Source organism: Mus caroli, unplaced genomic scaffold, assembly GCF_978045245.1.
Source record: "Mus caroli unplaced genomic scaffold, Mus_caroli_1 scaffold_16, whole genome shotgun sequence".
Classification (NCBI taxonomy): domain Eukaryota; kingdom Metazoa; phylum Chordata; class Mammalia; order Rodentia; family Muridae; genus Mus; species Mus caroli.
This window is the reverse complement of record NW_028227271.1, coordinates 20,173,824-20,193,617: the sequence shown is the minus strand read 5'-3', so window position 1 is coordinate 20,193,617 and position 19,794 is coordinate 20,173,824. Positions and strand designations below refer to the sequence as shown.

Sequence of the window (19,794 nt, the reverse complement as noted above, 5' to 3'; positions counted from 1 at the left end):
AATAAATAAATAAATCTTTTTTTAAAAAAGCCTTAAATGTAATTACTTCTGCTAATGGACAAGATCTTACAAGGTAATATTCTGTTGTGAAACTTATAAACAAATGCCTATTATATTCTTTGGAGGAGGCACACGTACCAGCTCCTGGGGGACTCTTTCAGTAGCATTTGAGGACTCCGAGAGATGGCTGCCTGGACTCAGTAGCTCTTTATCATAGGTCTATTTGCTCATAGGTTTATCAAGTGGACTAAGGCCTCCATCTGGACTCTTTCATAGACACAGAGCTATAAGCTCTGATCGGCCTACATTTTACTGTGCAACTGTCTTCATTGGAAGCCGCTCTTCCTCCTTAACAGCAGACCCCACGTTAGGGTAAACGGTGGCCATCAGAAATCAAGCCTATCTCTCCAGGCTCACTGGTAGACACACAGGTGTGTTGGAGTAAAGTCTCACAAACTAGCAAGCATGTGTCCAGGGTGATGAGTGCCTATGTGTGCTCACGGGGCTCGCCCATTTCTCCTTCACAATGCCTCCCACTCCATCCTGCATCCTTTGGGTTTCAAGCCTGAGCCCTCACTGCAGTGAGCATGCTTCAGTCTCTGTGTTCTGCCTGCTTCACTTTCCTGCTCTCTGGCGGCATTCCTGCAGAGCCGGCCTCTCTCGGGCCCAACTCTGTGCTCAACACCTGTCAATGGGTGTTCATCCCAAATGCTACAAATAAGTAACAAATGTATTGAGGAGGACACTAGTAAAGATCTAAAGATATGTAACTTGGGGAAACAAAGATGTAAAGATATGTAACTTGAGGAAACATTAACTGATTTTTTTTTTTGCCTTTAAAATGGAATGAAGAATTTGAATGGCTTAGAGACTTACATCCCCACAAAAACTACTCTGCAAATAGTTACAGCCTTTTTCTCATAATTCCCAAATTTGGAAGCAATCACGTGGGGGAGGGAGGTAACGAACTTCTGCAAGGCATATGATAGACAGTGAGGTAACTCAGCTAGTAAATCGCAACAAAGAACAGAGAGTCTTAGCTAATGGACATCCAGTATGAAGTGAGTCTAGGGCTGGGGGGCGTGGCTCTGTGGCTACATAGCTTGCCTAACACGCGTGAGGCCCCGGGTTCCATCCCAGGCACTACAGAAATTGGACATGAAGCACACACCTATGATCCTAGAGCTCGGGAAGTCGTTACAAGGAGGATCAGAACGATTAGGGTCATCCTGACTACATCGTAGGTTGGAGGCTAGCCCAGGCTCCTCAAAAAAGGAGGAGAAGGAAAAGGATGAGAAGAAAAATCTAGATCTAGACCTTCAACCCTCCATAAAAACACATAGTCTAGGCATAAATCTCAATTATGATATCAGAAGGTTATGTAATGGAAAACCTAGATGACTGAGGCAAAGGTTACCTGGGAACATCTGATACTTTCTATTCAACTCTTTTGCAAATCTAAGCTACTGGTGGACAGGCCTGCTCAAATGTGCACATCTGTCACTTACTGAGTAAGTAATACAACCATTAAAGCTGACAGAATCCAGAATCACACACCCCAAGCTCAAATCCTTACCATCCACTTAAAAAGTACACATGACTCTGAGGAAAGTAGCTTGAGGGCCCATGTCTGCACTCCCCATACAGGATCTCAGGAGGGTATGGGAGTCAACCCATGCGTGTTCTCAACTGCACTCACAGCGGGCAGACAGTGAGTGGTATCTGTAGACAGCGTTGTAATCACTTCTGAGTACTCACTTGATGAAGAGGGTCTGCATAAATCTTGGAAGATAGTTCTCTGCACTTTGCACGGCGAGGAGTGGGGACGGGAACATGGCAGCTTCCGGGTATTAGGGTACAAGCTATGCCATTCTGGTATAATTGACATTTTGTTCATTAAATCCCTGTGAGAGGAAAGAGAGCAGATTACACCATCTGAATCACGTAAACATGGCCCACCCGCTGTTTGCCCCTTTCTGACCTTCTAAGGGGAACACTGAGTCGTGTTGAGACTGTTTTCAGCATGTCCAAAGAACAAGAGGACAGAATAAAGATTAATTAAGCATCGGTTTTCTTCCTGTACGTAATCACTGGCCTAACCTTGTTATTTCTTCCTGCTGCCTCCCAGCTACAACTCTCCTCCTCAAGTCTCAAGTATTTCCTCCCAGTACCCTTGGCAGGGCTGGTTTGCTGGCCATTCCTTCAACCTGCTCTTGTCAGAGATAGTTTTGCTGGGTATAGTAGTCTGGCTTGGCATCTGCCAGCTTTTATTATACAGTGTATACAGTCTAAACCAGTCAACATCTATCACAGACAGGGGAGGACTCATGAGGTTAAGAGCACTGGCTCCTCCTCCAGAGGACCTGGGTTCACTTCCTAGGACCCATATGCAGCTTACAACCCTCTGTTGTTCTGATTCCATGGGTTTCAACACCCTCTTCTGGTCCGTACAGGCATTGCATATACATGGTGCACAGACACACGTGGAGGCAAACACTCCTACACACAAAGAAAGGACCAGGCTTGAGAGTCACTAAAGTCCCCAAAGAACTGAGAGACACGTATAGAACACCTCCTAGTCAGGACACAAATTCTCCTCAAATGCAAAGGGGAGCATCCTCCTGATAGACTACATCAGAAGATAAAACTGAACCTCAGGGAATGATATCACAAGTCAGTAACAGACGACAGCTGCATCACTCACAAGTCTGTGGTAATGGATGTGCTTGTCAACAGCCAGAAGGTCAGAGGAGCCCAGCAGAATGTGCCCGGTGGGAGATGAAGGAACAGCTCACAAGCGTTTGTGAAGTAACTCTTGACATGAGTGATATATATATACCTGTATTTAATTATTTTACACCATTGACTTACACAGTGTGTGTGTGTGTGTGTGTGTGTGTGTGTGTGTGTGTGTGTGTGTGTGCGTGCGTGCTACAGCTCACATGTGGGGGTCAGAGGTCAGAAGAAAATTTATAGTCTTTTTCTCTCCTTCCACTGCTTGGGCTCCAGGGCTCACATCCTGGTGGGTCAGGCTTAGGAGTAAGCGCCCTTCCAGCCAAGCAATCTCGCTGGTCATGGATACCTGTGGTTATTGTTTTAATCTCAAATGAATAAAGCAAGCTCCTTCCTTAAGAAAGGGGAAGAAAACCAAAGTGAGCAGACGGAGGGAAACAAAGAAGACTAGGGCCAAAAAAACAGCAGAGAAACGCCACTATTTGACAGTATCAGCAAAGTTGATCAATACCAGGGGGAATTCAGGAAAAAACTAGGAAACATCTGAAGTGTTAAAATTGAAAATGGAGAGACATTACTACCCTCCTTCCAGAAATAAGGATTATAAGGGAACACAGCACAAATGGGCAACCAAGAGAAATCGGGGGCATTCTGAGGAGGACGATGGGACCGGAACGAAGGAGGAAGCGGGCACTCAGGAAGCACGATGACAAACAAAGAAACGGACTCAATATTCAAACCTGCCACAAAAAGTCCAGTGTCAGGACTAGCCAGGGAATTCTACCAGACGCTCAAGGAATAATTAGAAGCCAGTCTACCACAAACTCTCTAAGAAGTAAGAGGGACAGCTCACATGGCGCCCAGTGACTGAGTGCTTGCCTGGGATAAGAGAAATGGGCTGAGGAGGAAGGACACCCGTCCACACATCTCTAAAGCCAGAACCAGCCTGACAGAAAGCAGATGATGTCACCAGAAATCACGGCCAAAGACCGATGTTCTATGTGGCACAGGGACACTAGCAAACTAAACCTAACAGCTTGTTAAGACAACAGCCTAGCCCGGTGGGATTCCTCCTGCGAGTGTACAGGTGGTTGGCACAGAGGCTGACCAAGGCTGGGGCTGGCTCAGCAGCAGAGCACTCTCACTTCTTGGGAACTGATACACGAGCTGCTGGGATAGTCACATACACACTTGTGCATGGTCGTGCGATTTGGGTCACTTGTGAATGTACCTGGGAACAAACCTGCTTGGTTATGTAGCAACTCGGGTTTTGGGGATTTGGGGGGTTTTTGGAGGGGGTTGTTTGTTTGTTTGTTTGTTTTTGGTTTTGTTTTGGTTTTTTTTGAGGCAGAGACCAGATTTACATCATAATTCTCAGAGAGGCCAGGCGTGGTGGCACATGCCTTTAATCCCAGCACTCAGGAGGCAGAGGCAGGTGGATTTCTGAGTTCCAGGCTAGCCTGGTCTACAGAGTGAGTTCAGGACAGCCAGGGCTACACAAAGAAACCCTGTCTCGAAAAAAAAAAAAAATTTTCAGAAAGTTCCTTATTTGGTCAACCTGCTTAAAGTTAAATGCACGTGTTCAAAAACAGATGGCCATTGGTCTAAAGAGATGGCTCAGTGGTTTAAAAGAGCACTGGCTACTCCTTTGGTTTGGGTCTCAGCACTCACACTGGCTGGACCATAACTGACTGTAATACCGGCTCCAGGGAGCTGGAACCCTCTTCCAGTCAGTGTGGGTAAACACACACACATATACACTCACATACACTCACATATACAAACACATAACACACACTCACATACACACACTGACATATACAAACATGTAACACACTCACATATACACATACACACACTCATATATACACATACACACACTCACATATACACATACACACACTCACATATACACATACATAAACATACATACAAACTCACACACACACACACACACACACACACACACACACACATATATCCATGGAGCCCTCCCAAAGACAGAGCCCCCACTAAGTAATAACTCTGCACTAACCCCCTACTCTTTTGTTTTTCGAGACAGGGTTTCTCTGTGTACCCTTTGCAGTCGTGGAACTCACTCTGTAGACCAGGCTGTCCTCAAACTCAGAAATCCACCTGCCTCTGCCTCCCAAGTGCTGGGATTAAAGGTGTGCACCACCACTGACTGACCTAACCCCCTACTCTTAAGGGTCCCATCCCAGTAGGGACTAAGTTTCTATCTTTGATCTTTATACTCCATTAGCATTAACACCACAGCACATGGCTTGGCCCATCAGAACCTCAGAGCCCCAGCAAAGCTTGTCTTCTAGAACTGGCTTATTCCAGTTGAACTGAAAGCAGGGGACCATAAGTATTGTGGATAAGCTGCCAGAATCCTAAACGTGCTCTGAAACGTGGAGCTTGTGTGTTCACAGGGTAAACATACAGTTATTAAACCTCCTTCTAACAAGTCAGGGGTACCCACAAACAAAGCAGGTAAACTCCTGGGCCCTGTAGCAATGAAGACGGAAGGTAGAGATGACAGCAAGGCTGTGAGGATGTGGCTTGATTGGCAGAGCACTTACCCAGAATGCACCAAGCCTGGTGGTCATCCCCAGCACCATCAGGAACCAGGTGTGGGGCTGTCCTAGTTTTCTCTCTGTTGCTGCACTATAACACTGACCAAAGGCAACCTGGGGAGGATGGGGGTTATTTGAGCTTACAACTTGTAGTGCATCAGCCAGAGACGCCAAGGTAGGAAACTAGAGGCAGGAACTGAAGCAGAGGCCATAGAGGGGAGCTGCTCACTGGCTTGCTCAGCCTGCTTTCTTTTTTTTTTAAATTTATTTATTATTATAATTAAGTACACTGGAGCTATCTTCAGACACACCAGAAGAGGGTGTCAGATCTCATTATGGGTGGTTGTGAGCCACCATGTGGTTGCTGGAAATTGAACTCAGGACCTTCAGAAGAGCAGTCAGTGCTCTTACCCGCTGAGCCATTTTGCCAACCCTCAGCCTGCTTTCTTATACATCCTAGGACCACCAGCCCTGGAGCGGCACTGCTCATAGTGGGCGTGTCCTACGTCAGTTAGTAATCTGCCTCGCAGACAGGCCCACGGACCAATCTGATGAAGAACGTTCCTCAATTGTATGTGATTCCCTCCTCCACATCATGTCTAGATGTATGCAAGTTGTCAAGACCACGACATGGTGCACACCTCCAACCCCCTCACTGGAGAGGAAGGCAGGAGGATAAGAAGGCCAAGGTCTCTCTTGGCTGTACAAGTTTGCGTTCTAATTGAAGACCAAGGCTGTCCTGTGATTTTACAGGGTGACTAAGTTCCTGGAAGACTGAGGAATAGGGGTGTTGAGAACGGAAGCGGGATCTCTCCTCAGGCACGACAGAACATCTGCAATAGCACAGCCCTTGCAGTGCACGCTGTTGCACGACCCGGGGTTTTTATTTTCCCCATAAATCCCTTTCTTAATAACAACGCTGCTTGCCCAGGTTTTGGCCTCATGCCTTCCTGTGCCACCTGAGGAGTGAAATCATCAGCCTGAGGTGTGCTTTATTACTTCAATACAGAGCCATTCCATTCAGGAAACGCTTAGCTGAAGGCAAGGGGGCGGGGGACAGGCAAACAAACAAAAGCACCATCCCAGGAAAAGCAATTCCTCCGGATGCAGCTGAGAGCCTGGCAAGGAATCACCCTTTCTCCCAGGGGAGGGTGGCTGGATGACCTGTGTGACCTCTTGCAGCTCTCCTTCCTACCAAAGGCAGGCTGGCGTGACTCCGTTACTACACAGAGGGTCCAAAGGGCTGACCAGAATGGTTCTGAACACAGGCCCTATTTGATATTCAACCTAAGCATGCATGATGTAAACATATTCCAAACAGGTATGCGCTCAGCACAAGCCACAGGCAGGCCACAGCGGTGGTCTAGAGAGGGAGAGAAATGAACGTCTCTCACCTTCCTGCGTCTTCCCATCTAAGTGAGGCGGTAGACGCACATTGACAGGATGTCATAAAACAGTAACAGGGCTGGGAAGGTGGCACAGTTGGAGAAGTGATTACTCCGGCAAGCATGGGGACCTAAGTTCAAGCCCCAGAACCTGTGTAAATAAGATGATCATTTAGCCACCCCAATGCAGGGAAGGCTGAGACAAGGAGGCTGTCTGGGACCCTCTGGTCAGCCAGTCTAGGAGACTTGGCAGGCTCCAGGTTCAGTAAGGGATTCTACCTTAAAAAATAAGGAGGGAAGAAAATGTCTTTGCCTGCCATACACTTGTTCATACACATGGACTCATCCATAAACATATATACATACAGGTTTAGGAACAAGGGGCCCCTCCCCCTCTAACAAGAGCAGTGTAGAATGTAAGGACAAGGTGTTACATGGAGACTGAGTTAGTCAAATAGAAGACAGTGGAACAGAGAGCCTGGAAGCAGGTGGGGCACGGGCAGCGGGTGCAGCTGAATAGAGAAGTAACCCTTTAACATTGTATCACACAGGAATTTCCTTTGGCATTGAGGACATTTCAAAGCCGCTAATAGAGAGGATGCCGATGCCGAGTGTTCCAGACACCAGGAGATGCGGAGTGTTTGAAGGGATGAGTAAGCCAGCTACTCTGCTCTGTTCCTTACAGGCAGAATCCAGGTATCCAGACAGTGTACTGAGACTTGAGGACACAGCTCAGTGGTACACCACTTGCTTAGTATATAGATGGCTTGGATTCTATCCCCAGCACGACCAAAAGTTAAAAGGTCAAACAATATTCTCTAAACATATACAAACTACTCTATCTATTAAGAATAAAAATAGGGCTGGTGAGATGGCTCAGTGGGTAAGAGCACCCGACTGCTCTTCCGAAGGTCCAGAGTTCAAATCCCAGCAACCACATGGTGGCTCACAGCCATCTGTAACAAGATCTGGTGTCCTCTTCTGGAGTGTCTGAAGACATCTACAGTGTACTTACATATAATAAATAAATACATTTTTTTTTTAGTTTTTTTCGAGACAGGGTTTCTCTGTATAAATAAATCTTTTTAAAAAAAGAATAAAAATACACATCATAGAAGCTGGAGTGATGGCTCAGCGATTAAGAACACTTTCTGCTCTTCCACGGGACCTGGATTCGGTTCCCGGCACCCACATGGTGGCTCATACCCATTTGTAGCTACAGTTTCAGGATATCCATCACCCTCTTCTGGCCTCTATGGACACGGCACATACATGATGCACATACATACAAGCAGGCAAAATGTTCATACACAAAAATTTTCAAAAACCAAATACAGATAGGTAGACAGCTAGATATTATACATTATATGTATATATTAAAGAAACAGAATATAGTGTCAGAGAGAGTGCACCACTGGTAAAGTACTCCCTTGCAAACAAGGGACCAGAGTTTAATCCTTAAAACCCATGTAAAAAAAAGTCAGGCACAGGCTGGAGAGATGGCTCAGAGGTTAATATCACTGGCTGCTCTTCCAGAGGTCCCAAGTTCAATTCCCAGCGACCACATGGAGCTGACAGCTATTTGTGATTCCAGTTCCCAGAGATCCAATGCCTTCTTGAGACCTCTGCAGGCACGAAGGACATGTGTGGTGCACAGATATACAGGCAAATACCATAGAGATGAAATAAATAAAACAAACCAACGAAAGCCAAATGTGTGTATCAACCCAGCACTGAGGGGTACAGACAGTGTTCCTGACCCATCATGTCAGCCTCCCATGCCTTCTCTTAGAAACACACTCTTGGGTGACCCCAAGCTGGGCTGAACATGCTTGCCCACTGCTTTAAAAAAAAAAAAAAACAAAACCTCAGAGAGGAAGGATAAACATAGGCCATGGTGCTTTCTCAATGTTCACACACACACACACACACACACACACACACACACACACACACACACACAGGTGTCAAGTCAATACAAAAACCTAGCAAAGCCTCCGCCAGCTTCAAACGCAATGCCAGATGCCTCCATCTCTGGCTGCTGAGTGTCTAATTATCAACTTTGCACCATTACCTGTGTTTTTCAAAAAATTAAACACTAGAGGGGGGAAAAAAAGGCCAAATTTACTGGGCCCCTAAGGCTGAGACCCAAACTTGCCTATACTTAATTCCCAGCCGGTTACACACTTGCACCAGTGTGTAGTTGTGTGTGTTTCATGGGAAGGCCAGGTTGTCTCCATCTTAAACTGCAGTACAGGGCTTCAGCAAGCCCCGGTTCACAGTTCTCAACATAGGAATTAGAAGGATGTGAGCTGATCTGCAAGCAGCTTCTAAATGATAGGCTGTCTTAAAAAAAATAAAATAAAACAATTTAGCCAGCCATCTGAATTCAATTTGGCAGAAACAACAGTGCTTATAAACCGACTGGCCTCCATGATGGCAGCCCCCTGTCTGAATCCCAGCCTCCTTCATTGGAGTCTCTCATGTCCCTGCATAGCCCCCCTCCTTCATCCTGAACCCCAGCCTAAGAAATGCTGTTGGGGTTTCAAGTCTCCCCCACCTCCTCACAGCACAAGACAAACCCCATCAACCCAACATTCAGACAAGCACAGCTCCTAAAGATAATGTGTGTTAATGACCCGGAAATGGTGATTAGAGGAATATATAGTAACATAATACACTTAGAACAATGTAAAGAGGAGGGCCCAGTTGAGCACACAGTCCAAACGCCCTGCTATAAATTCCTGCTTCCTCATGGACGGCACGGAAAAGAGGCAACAAAAATAGCCATGCTGGGAAGGTGGAGCCTGGGTCCTTCTGTTTCTGATGCTCTCTTAGAAGTGGGTCACACGCATTGGCTCCTGCCCACCCTGTGCCTCCCACCACCAGCTGCACCTTCCACTCCTAGCAGAAGCCTCCCTGCCATCCAGTGTTCCTTGGACACCAGGACTGCCTCTGCACTGCACCCACCGTAATTTGAAACTCTACTTTTATGTGGGAAATTGTAAGTTAGACTAACAAGCTTCACAAAACCAAGCAGCTTCTCTCTCACACCCCACACACACCACACAGGCACTCAACACACACACATGCACCACACATCATATAGACACACACCACATACACCACACAGGCACTTGCCTTACAAACACACACACACACACAAACCCCACATACAACACACACATTCACACTCACCACACACACACATATACATACACACCACACTCACCACATACACACACACACACACACAAACCCCACATGCAATATACACATTCACACTTACTATACACATACACACCCCACATATACCATACACACATTCACCACACACACACACACACACACAAACACATGCCACAACCTTACCATACAGGCACTCCTCACACATACCACATACTACAAGTACACATATACTACACACATCATACACTCTCACCACACACATGTCACACAAAAAACATAGTAATCATACATATTTACCACACATACTTACCATACGGTCACCACACATACTTACCACATGCTCAGCATACATGCTCCTGACGCGCATCACATACACTTGAAGCACATGTACACACCACATGCTACACACACCCCTCACACCATAACACATACTTCTACTATATACATACCACGCAGGTACATACACACTGCTCAACTCCCTAAAACATACACACCACACGCATGCAAGACCCACACACTCACATTCCTTCCTTCCATGCCTGAAGATCACACACACCCCCTTTCCACATCATCCATGACTCCTCACTCCTCCGTTCTACTGGGAAATAGGGAGCATTAGTAAAGTTCCCACAGGACCACAAGTCTCATGAATTTCCATGTATCTTCCCCAGGAGACCATGACTTTACACCTAGCACATCGGTCCTCCAAAGAGTGGTAAATGAGGCAGGCGTGGCGGCACACACCTTTAATCTCAGGTCATCGGAGCATCTCTGTGTGTCTCAGGCTGACTGTGTTCTGCTTTCTCTGTCATGGACATAATGATCTACCCGGTGGATTTCTCAGCGCCCACCCCCACCACGCTGACAGACACAGACAAAGGAAAGAGGCAGGACCACGGTCGGCTGCTGCAGAGCTGTCCTGTTCTCAGCACTTCAGAAGCGTAAGAACTGGAGACAACTCTCTCCCTGTCCAACCAGCAGACACAGCGTGTTTGGCATATGCTATTTATAGTCCAGGCATGTCCCCAAGTCCTCAGATGTAGCAGGCAAAGTTTCCAGGGTTTCTCTGCTTCAGGCAGAGCAACCAAACATTTGCTGCTGCTGCCACCTACAGGAAGAGGGAAGTGCTGCAGGAACCCTGAGCGGTCCAAATGTTTGCATAGTGCGTGGGTAACAAATAGTGGCTGTTCAGGCCACTACATGTCAGAATGTACCAGCCTGGACACTCCTGTTACATGCCAGATGAGCGGCTGACACACACTAGAGGGGGGTGGCAGCAAAAGCCTCCCCAGCTTCGCACCTTCCCAGCAGGTCTTGCAGCAGGCAGCATGGAGCTGGGCATGGCAGCGACTCACCTTGCTCTTGTGCTGCCCGACTTGGTGCTGTTGGCTTTAGCAAAGTTTAGCCTGGTGCCGTTGCGCTTCATTTCCTTCTAGATCAAATACTTGCAAATTTGTGAATTCTGAGAAAGAAGAGTTAGCACCCAGTTAGCACCCGAGAGCTGAACAGTTTCCTTGGTTCTCTGAGCCATAAGTGAAGCTAGTCTGTGAGCACTGTAGGTACAATTCTCCTCCTCCTAGGTTCCAGCCCAACACACACACACGTGCACACACATACACATAAACATGCACATGTACATGCACACATCCATACACACACAACTTGCACACACACACACACACTTCCATACAACAGCCAGAACAATAACTTGAAAGCCCTGTGGTGTCCTGTTTCTTCCTATCATTGTCACTGTCCTTCAGGCCCTGGGCTTTGATACCCACAAAGACAATGCATCAACCTGTGTCTTCCGGCAGCTGCCTCCCACTCCTGCTCCCACACCTCCACCACGCTGGCCTCAGGTGGTCCCTGGGACATACGAGGTCTCTTCCACGCAGACACCTTTGTCCTCACATGTGATCGCCTCTGCCTACCCACCCACACTTCTCCCTCTCTGCCTCCTGAACTCTCCTCGTCCTGGAGATCACTGGTTCTCAAGCCTCAATGTCCCTCAGAGTCACCTGGAATCTTTCTTAGAAATAGGTTCTAGATTCCGGAATCCAGGTCTCAGTTCTAGATTCCGATCGCCATGAAGCGTGGGCGGGAACTCAGAATGCATGACTGTCCAAGTTCCTGAGGGCTGGCTGCCGCTGCCTCCACAGGCCCCAGGCATCACTCTGGAAACTGCCACCCTGGATCTCAAAACTAATGTCACTTTCCTGAGAAGTCCTTGTGGATACCTTTGCACAGACCAGCCTCCCTTACGCCTTGACAGGGACCTCGGCCATCCTTCACCCACTTTGTAATGATGTGTCTATTGGTGTGAGACTTTGAGACTTTGAAAACTGAAACCATGGAGCTGGAGAGATGGCTCGGTGGCTAAGAGCACTTCCTGCTCCTACAGAGGACTTGAGTTCTATGCCCAAAGCCTACACTAAAAAAATAAAATAAAATCCGGAATGGAGGTACACATAAAATCCCGGTGCTGGGAAGATATGAGGCAGGAGAGTACCGGGGACATTCCTATGAAACTGATTTGTAAAAGGCAGAAGACAACATCCTAAGGATGACACAGAAGGTTGACCTCCTGCCTCCACACTCACATGCATCTCACACAAAAATAAGACAAAAAAAATACAAAATTATATTATTGCATTCTTAAAAAGTAGATTGCCAGCAGAGGACTGGGTGGTGAACACTAATCATCCTACCAGAGGGAGGGTTACGGCCAGCCTGGACGACACAGAAGACCCTCATCCTGCCCCCATTCACACACACCTCGAATTACTACAGCCTATTAATGTTCTAACGAATGCTGCCAAATTATACTGTTAAGCTTCAATAAAAACTGTCCTGAGATGTGGGAGGCGTGGGGGTTCTCAGCTCACAGATAAGCACTAGTAGACTCATGAGTGCTGAGCACACACAGTTGTCTCTTCAAGGGGAGAGATGTATAACCCGTTTTCTGTCCAAAAGACTGGGAGGGAATGTGGTTAATGACCTGGTGACCTTCATACTTCCTTCGGAGCCAAGACCTCCCCAGACCCTTCTCACGAGCTTGTTTTTTCTCAGTCCATCTATAAAAGCTAGCTTTATGGAAGTTGTGAGGTATATTTTACAAAGTTCCGATACAGTCAAGCCTTTGGCTTCATTAAGCCTCCACGTACTGCAGTTCCCACGGAGGCCAGTTGGAGGTGCTAGACCCCATGGAATTGAAGTTAAGGACCATTGTAAGCCAGGGACCATGTAGATGGTTGAGGGATTGTTATCATTAGAAAATTTTTCACCAAATTGTGCTGTACTTAAATTCGCCAAAAAGAAACAACTCAGGGTCAGACTCTTGACGTTAAATCCAGCACCTGCTACTGAGCTGTGTGAACAGAACTTCTAGTCTTCTTGCTTCTTGTAAACCATCACTCTGTGGACGGAGGTCACCTCAGAGACCCCCACAATGGGTGAAAAAGAAAGACACTCCTGAATCCAAATAAAATGTTAAACTCTTGGTTCGGGTAATTTGACGTGATATCCAAGCGTGTGTCCCAGTTTTGAAGACTGAACTATGGTTATTCTGTGAATGGAATCACGGGGTTTCTGGGAAGGGAAAGCTGGAAGTACCCTCACCACCTCTCTATACCAGTTTTCTCAACTTTTATGCAAATATTTTAAAAATTAAGAATCAAAGAGTGTAGTCTCAGTTGAAGACATACACTCAAGTTTTGTTTTGTTTTGTTTTTGTTGTTGTTGCTGCTGTTTGGTTTTGGGTTTATGTTTTTGTTGGTGGTGGTTTTGAGACAGGGTTTCTCTGTATAGCCCTGGCTGTCCTGGAACTCACTCTGTAGACCAAGCTGGCCTTGAACTCAGAAATCCACCTGCCTCTGCCTCCCAAGTGCTGGATTTAAAGATGTGTGCCACCACGCCCGGCTTACACTCAACTTTTAAGAGCAACTTGGGAAGGAAAAAGTTTATTTGGCTTCTAGTGTATATTATCAAGGGAAGCTATGATGGGAGTGCAAAGCAGGAACTTGGGGGCACGAACTGGATCAGAAGTCATGGAGGATTGCTGCTCACTGACTTGCTTGTTCCAGCTCAGCTACCTTTCTTGGACATTCCAGGCCCACGTGCCTAGGAATGGCACCACCCACAGTGGATGGAGCAGCCCTTCCCCATCAACTAGCAATCAAGAAAACAGTCACGGGCCAATCTGATGGGGACAGTTCTTTAATGGAGAATTAATTAATTAATTAATTCTTTAATCTTTGTCCAGGTGTATCAGGTTGACAACCAAGAACAGCCACCACACTCCTCGTCTTCCTGGCACAGTTCATCTTTCAAGACAAAAGACACAAAGCCAGGCCTGAGGCACACACCTTTAATCTCAGCACTTGGAAGGCAGAGGCTGGCAGATCTCTGTGATTTTTTAAGCCAGTTGGGTTTACAGAGCAAGTTTCAAGCAAGCCAAAACTACATAGTAAGACCCTGTCTAAAAATGGGGGAGGGGGAGCTAGAGAGATGGCTCGGTGGTTAAAAGCACTGACTGCCATTGCAGAGGAGCAGGGTCTGATTTCAAACATCCAACATGTGGATACACAGTGGCTTACAACTGTCCTTAACTTCAGTTCCATGGGATCTAGCACCTTCAGCTGGCCTCTGTGGGAACTGCTTGTGCAGGGTATACATACATACATACATACATCATACATACATACATATATACATACATGCAAGCAAAACATTCATACTCCTAAAAATAAATATTTTTAAAAGATTAAAAATATGATGCTTCCGTTCATGAGGCTGCCGGATCAGTTATCTCTAACTTAGGCCTATGAGTTTATATTCTGACAACTTGGTTGATAAAGAAAAAGGCACAAGTCCCAGAAGCACTTGCAGCTCTGTCCCTGTGTCGGGGGCCACAGATAGGGCGGGGGTGGGGGGGTGGAGGGGCAGCGTGAATAGAATAATTCCCTGTCTGTTCCTCTTGCCACATCTCAACAGTCACCAATTTTCTGTTTTTAGATTTTCTGTGGATCCAAAGAAAGTTGCTAGTCGGCAAGCCCCTCCAGCAGGAGAGAGCCCAAGGGCTTTCTGGACCCATTGAGACCTGGCCCAGGATGAGCCTGCCATTCCCCTTTGTTCTAGATGGGCCACAATGAACACTTTACACTGTGAGGTAGACGCCTGGGATAATGTTACCCTTGGCCTTGAAAGCTAACAGTGTACTGAGCAGGACAAAACATGTGACAGATTCTATACATCTCGTCCCTAACTACATCATCATGAGGTTTTTCCAAGAAGGGAAGAGTCCTGAGACATTCACAGATGCAACTATTCCGAACCTGAGGGTAGACACTGACAAGGACTGGAAACCCAGTAATTTGCTGACTATACCCTTTTCCTACTCTTTGGTGTTTCATTTTGTTTGAGACAGGCTCTCATGTAGCCCAGGCTAGCCTAGAGCTCCTATAAGCCAGGGGGACTCCTTTTTTTTTTTTTTAATTCTATTATTATTATTTTTGGGTTCACCAGATGCTCAAAATTTATTTATTTATCAGACAAATCAATAGGTCAAACTGCAACGATAGATGTCGATTATTATTGAACAGCAACTGAAATCCAAGTAGAAAGAATCAGGTTTCCCAGTTTCCAGACCAAGCCTAGTTTTCGTATCAAATGCACTCACAATGTCTTTGATAGTGTTTCTTAGTGTCATGGAGCCAGAGGACTCCTAATCCTCCTGCCTCTGCCTCCCTGCCTGCCTGGATCACAGGAGGGACTGAGCCACCACATCCAGCTCCAGCTACACGTCTTGCCCACAGGCAAAAACTGCCATGTGGCAGCTAGTTCCCAGATCTATTTGTTCGTCTGCCAGAGGACTGATGTCCAGTCTTTAGCAGATGCTATTTATAACAGAATCCTAACAAAAGTACCATCCGTCTGCCTTGGCACCCAGAGAAACATAACTCAACACAAGAGTAAAATAGACGTGCAGCCAACAGCAATGGCATCAGGAACAAAAACTGTTGGTTCTGGCATCCCACGGGGTAGGGGGAGAGTGTTTGACTAAACTGGAAAAAGATCACGAACCGAACCTCACAAAAGATGTGAGCAGCTCCATCCACATATTTGGGAGGGCTCTATTGGACCATCAGGGGAGCGTTCTGTTCTACCTGAGAACATGCACATTAAAATGGCTCACCCTCCTCCCCTCTTCCCACCCCGTAACCTTCCACAGACCTCCATACACACCTGGGCCACCAAGAATCTTCACTTTGGGACAGTGGGAAAAACATGGGGTGTAGGTCAGACTGACTCTGCCATCTACTGTGCAATCTTGCAAGTTGATTCTTCTTCTGTCTGAGTCTCCTCATTCGCAAAATGGAAATAGCAGCCCCCCTTCAAGTGTGTGCTCTCAACCTGGATCCCAAGGGAGACAACTGACTGTGCGTGAGCCCTGCCAACTCCCAACCAAATGCAAAAGTGTGTACATCATGGGGAGTAGGTCAGAGGGATGACCTGAGGCCAGAGCCTGCAAGATGACTCAGCAGTTACAGGTACCTGCTGCAAAGCCTGATGATTGCGTTCGGTCTCCAGAACTCACAAAGTAAAAGGAGAGAACCAATGCCCTCCGACCTCCACGAATGAGCGATATCACCCATGCCCTCCAAAAAAACAAATAAATAAATCTCCAAAGAGAAATTGCTAAAGTCATTGATCTCAGAGCTGGAGGAGGATCACGGCTCATCTCAGGGTGAGTGTTCACCAGTGAGTAGAAAGATAACTCAGACAACAGGTCAACAGCACCATCTCAAGGTATCAGAGGATAATCAGGCAGTCAAACCGAACTCAAGAAAAACTACCTCCAGAGTGACTGTGAGAAGGTCAGGCTGATTCCATGACAGGCTTCAAACTGGCCTAAATCTCTGAATTGGGCAAGTTCAGGCCTCAGAAGCTGCCCTGCTACCTGGCCTGAGGCAAAGACATTGGGTCAGCAGCAGTTTCTAGACCTCCTCAGCTACTTCCTCAGCAACAGTTTCCAGACCTCCCCAGCAAGTTTCCAGCCCCCACACCCCAGTAATGGAATGTCCAGTAGAGATGGACCCAACAGATTAGCATAGAAGTCATTTACCCCAGAATTCCCTAATGTGCTTTAAATAAGACCTGCAAGCTCATTTGGTTGTCTCTCTATTCTGATGATGGGAGACCCCAGCATGCTGGACTTCTGCAGAATAAAACACTCTTTGCGTTTACATACTATTTGAGTCGGGGGTATCATTCTCCAGTGAATCATGGGCCCTTACAACCACAGTGCGGAAGCTGGAGGGATATGAAGCCAAGGTGGGAACGACAGCTGTGCCATCCCCAAAGCCCAGACAAGGGTCAGCACATGGCAGGCACTTACTAAATCACTGAGAAGTAAATGAGCAGAGAGAGCCAACCCAGGCACAGGATAATCCCACTCACCAAGTCTCAGAGGGGAAACTTTCAGAAATCGGTACTGGAAACTTACGATTCAGAGTTCTTTCATTTCAAATATTTAGTTCAAACTGAAGCATATCCTCTCTCAAAAGCGAGGGCACTGAGCCTGTGTGCTTGTCATTCAGTGGTTATCCAGAGACCCATCTCAGCCTTGCCTGATGAATCCCAGGAAGACCCTCCCTTCTATCTAAATGTGAGAAAAAAAAAAAAAAAAGAAAGACTTCCTGGAAGAACTGAAGACCTTATTTTCCTGGATCAAATACATTCCATTTTGAAGGTGCAGGAAATTGAGCCTAGGGCCTCATGCATACCAGGCAAGTGCCCTACTGCTGGGTTATATGCCAACCACTGATTTCTAAGTCTGCTCTGCCTTGACAAGAAGCTCACAGCTAATGTCAAGGCCCAGCTTTACTGACCCAAGACCTGACCATTCTCTTTCCTCCCCATGATTTCATTGTTTGTTCTAATTTTCTTTCTGGAAGTATAATAGTTTGTATATGCTTGGCCTAGGAAGGGGCACTATGAGAAGGTGTAGCCCTGTTAGAGTAGCTGTGTCACTGCGGGTGTGGGCTATAAGACCCTCATCCTAGCTGTCTGTCATCAGTATCTGCTAGCAGCTTTCACGTGAAGATGTAGAACTCTCAGCTCCTCCTGCACAATGCCTGCCTGGATGGCATGCTCCCACCATGATGATAATGGACTGAATCTCTGAACCTGTAAGCCAGCCCCAATTAAATGTTGCCCTTTATAAGACTTGCCTTGGTCATGGTATCTGTTCACAGTAGTAAAACCCTAAGACAGGAACCAAAAAGCAATGTAAAGAAGGAGTGGATTTATCTGATTTACACTTCCAGGTCACAGTCCATCACTGAGGGGAAGTCATGCTAGGAACAGAAACAGGAACTTGAAGCAGAGACCACTGAAGAACGCTGCTTACTGGCTCATGATCCGGGCTATTTACTGGTTCATTTTCTTTTACTGGCTTTCTTATACAGTCCAGGCACACCTTTCTAGGGAATGATTCTGACCACAGTGGGCTGAGCCCTCCCACATCAATTAACAAGCAAGACAGTCCCCTACGGACATACCTGCAGGCCAATCCTTCAACTGAGACCCCCTGCTCAGAGGACTCCAGGCTGTGACAAGGTGGCAGTTTAAGCTAGCTAGGACACAGTATTTTTTTTCTTGTGATGATTTATATGGTTTAGTTGAGCATGGGTAGATGTTCACACATGTCATCCAAAGCCTGCCTGAGTTCAGGTATGAAAGTGGGCACCTGCTTGCCAAGATCACAGGCTCTACTAGCATCCACTTTAGGAGAAAAGACACACTCTGCCATTTCTCAACTTTGTGAAGTGCCTTAACCTGGCTCGCCCACTACAGATTTCATAGCTGAGAACTGAGGATAAATTTAAAAGGTATATGAGGACCAATAAAATAGCTCATTGGATAGAGACACTTGCCACAAAGCCTGACAACTTGGATTTGATCTCTGGGATTCACGTGGTGGAAGGAGAAAAGTGACTTGTGCAAGGTATCCTCTGATTACTATGTGTGCTTGCACTAACATTCTCTCTCTCTCTCTCTCTCTCTCTCTCTCTCTCTCTCTCTCTCTCACACACACACACACACACACAAATACACACACACAAATACACACACCCACCACCACCACCACCAACAACAACAACAACAACAACTGAATCTAATAACACTTTAAAATCTATCTAAGGTCAACAACAACAACTGAATCTAATAACACTTTAAAATCTATCTAAGGTCCAACAACAACAACAACAACAACTGAATCTAGTAACACTTTAAAATCTATCTAAGGTCCTCAGGGATGCCTGACACAGCAAGTGCTCAGTGCCCCCTATGGGAGCAGAGATCAAATCACAAATCAGAGCAGAGGACAGACAGCAAACGGTATCTGAAACCAGATAAAACAGAATAGCAGTAAGGGTCCAAACCTAGGACAGAACAAAGTGGAACCGAAGCGGTGTGCATTGAGAGGGTCCTGTAGTGGAAGCAATGCATGCTGCCGGAGTCCTGAGAGTCACAGGTCTAGCCACCATGGGGTTCAAAAAACACACCCCTTCCCTTCACAAGTTCTCTTCCTAAAGAGCATCCTAAAGAATACTATACAAAAAGTGAGTTAATACTTTAATATATTATGGGAGCCACATGTGTATCACCCTGCGGACCCACACAAAGTTTTTTTTTTTCATTTTTTTGGTTTTTGGGGTTTTTTTGTTGTTTGTTTTTTTGTTTGTTTGGTTGGTTTGGTTTTTTTGTTGTTTTGTTTTGTTTTTTGAGACAGGGTTTCTCTGTATAGCTCTGGCTGTCCTGGAACTCACTCTGTAGACCAAGCTGGCCTTGAACTCAGAAATCCACCTGCCTCTGCCTCCCGAGTGCTGGGATTAAAGGCATGC

At 46.4% G+C, this 19,794-nt stretch overlaps 1 protein-coding gene across 4 annotated transcripts in view; it reads right to left on the bottom strand.

Annotated features, from left to right (window-relative positions):
• The window catches only part of Efcab6 (EF-hand calcium binding domain 6), a 206,172-nt gene that overhangs the window by 183,897 nt on the left and 2,481 nt on the right, over positions 1–19,794 (bottom strand). For 2 of the 4 annotated variants that reach the window (XM_021183280.3, XM_021183284.3), the window contains exons 1-3: positions 11,685–11,851; positions 11,242–11,348; positions 1,759–1,904 (exon numbers count right to left, since the gene is read on the bottom strand). In XM_021183280.3, coding sequence (XP_021038939.1) covers positions 1,759–1,904; positions 11,242–11,312 — 217 coding nt within the window. In that variant the 5' untranslated portion in view covers positions 11,313–11,348; positions 11,685–11,851. Of the gene's footprint in view, positions 1–1,758; positions 1,905–11,241; positions 11,349–11,684; positions 11,852–19,794 lie in introns of those variants that run through there. The other 2 variants (XM_085831456.1, XM_085831457.1) reach the window with 2 other exon arrangements.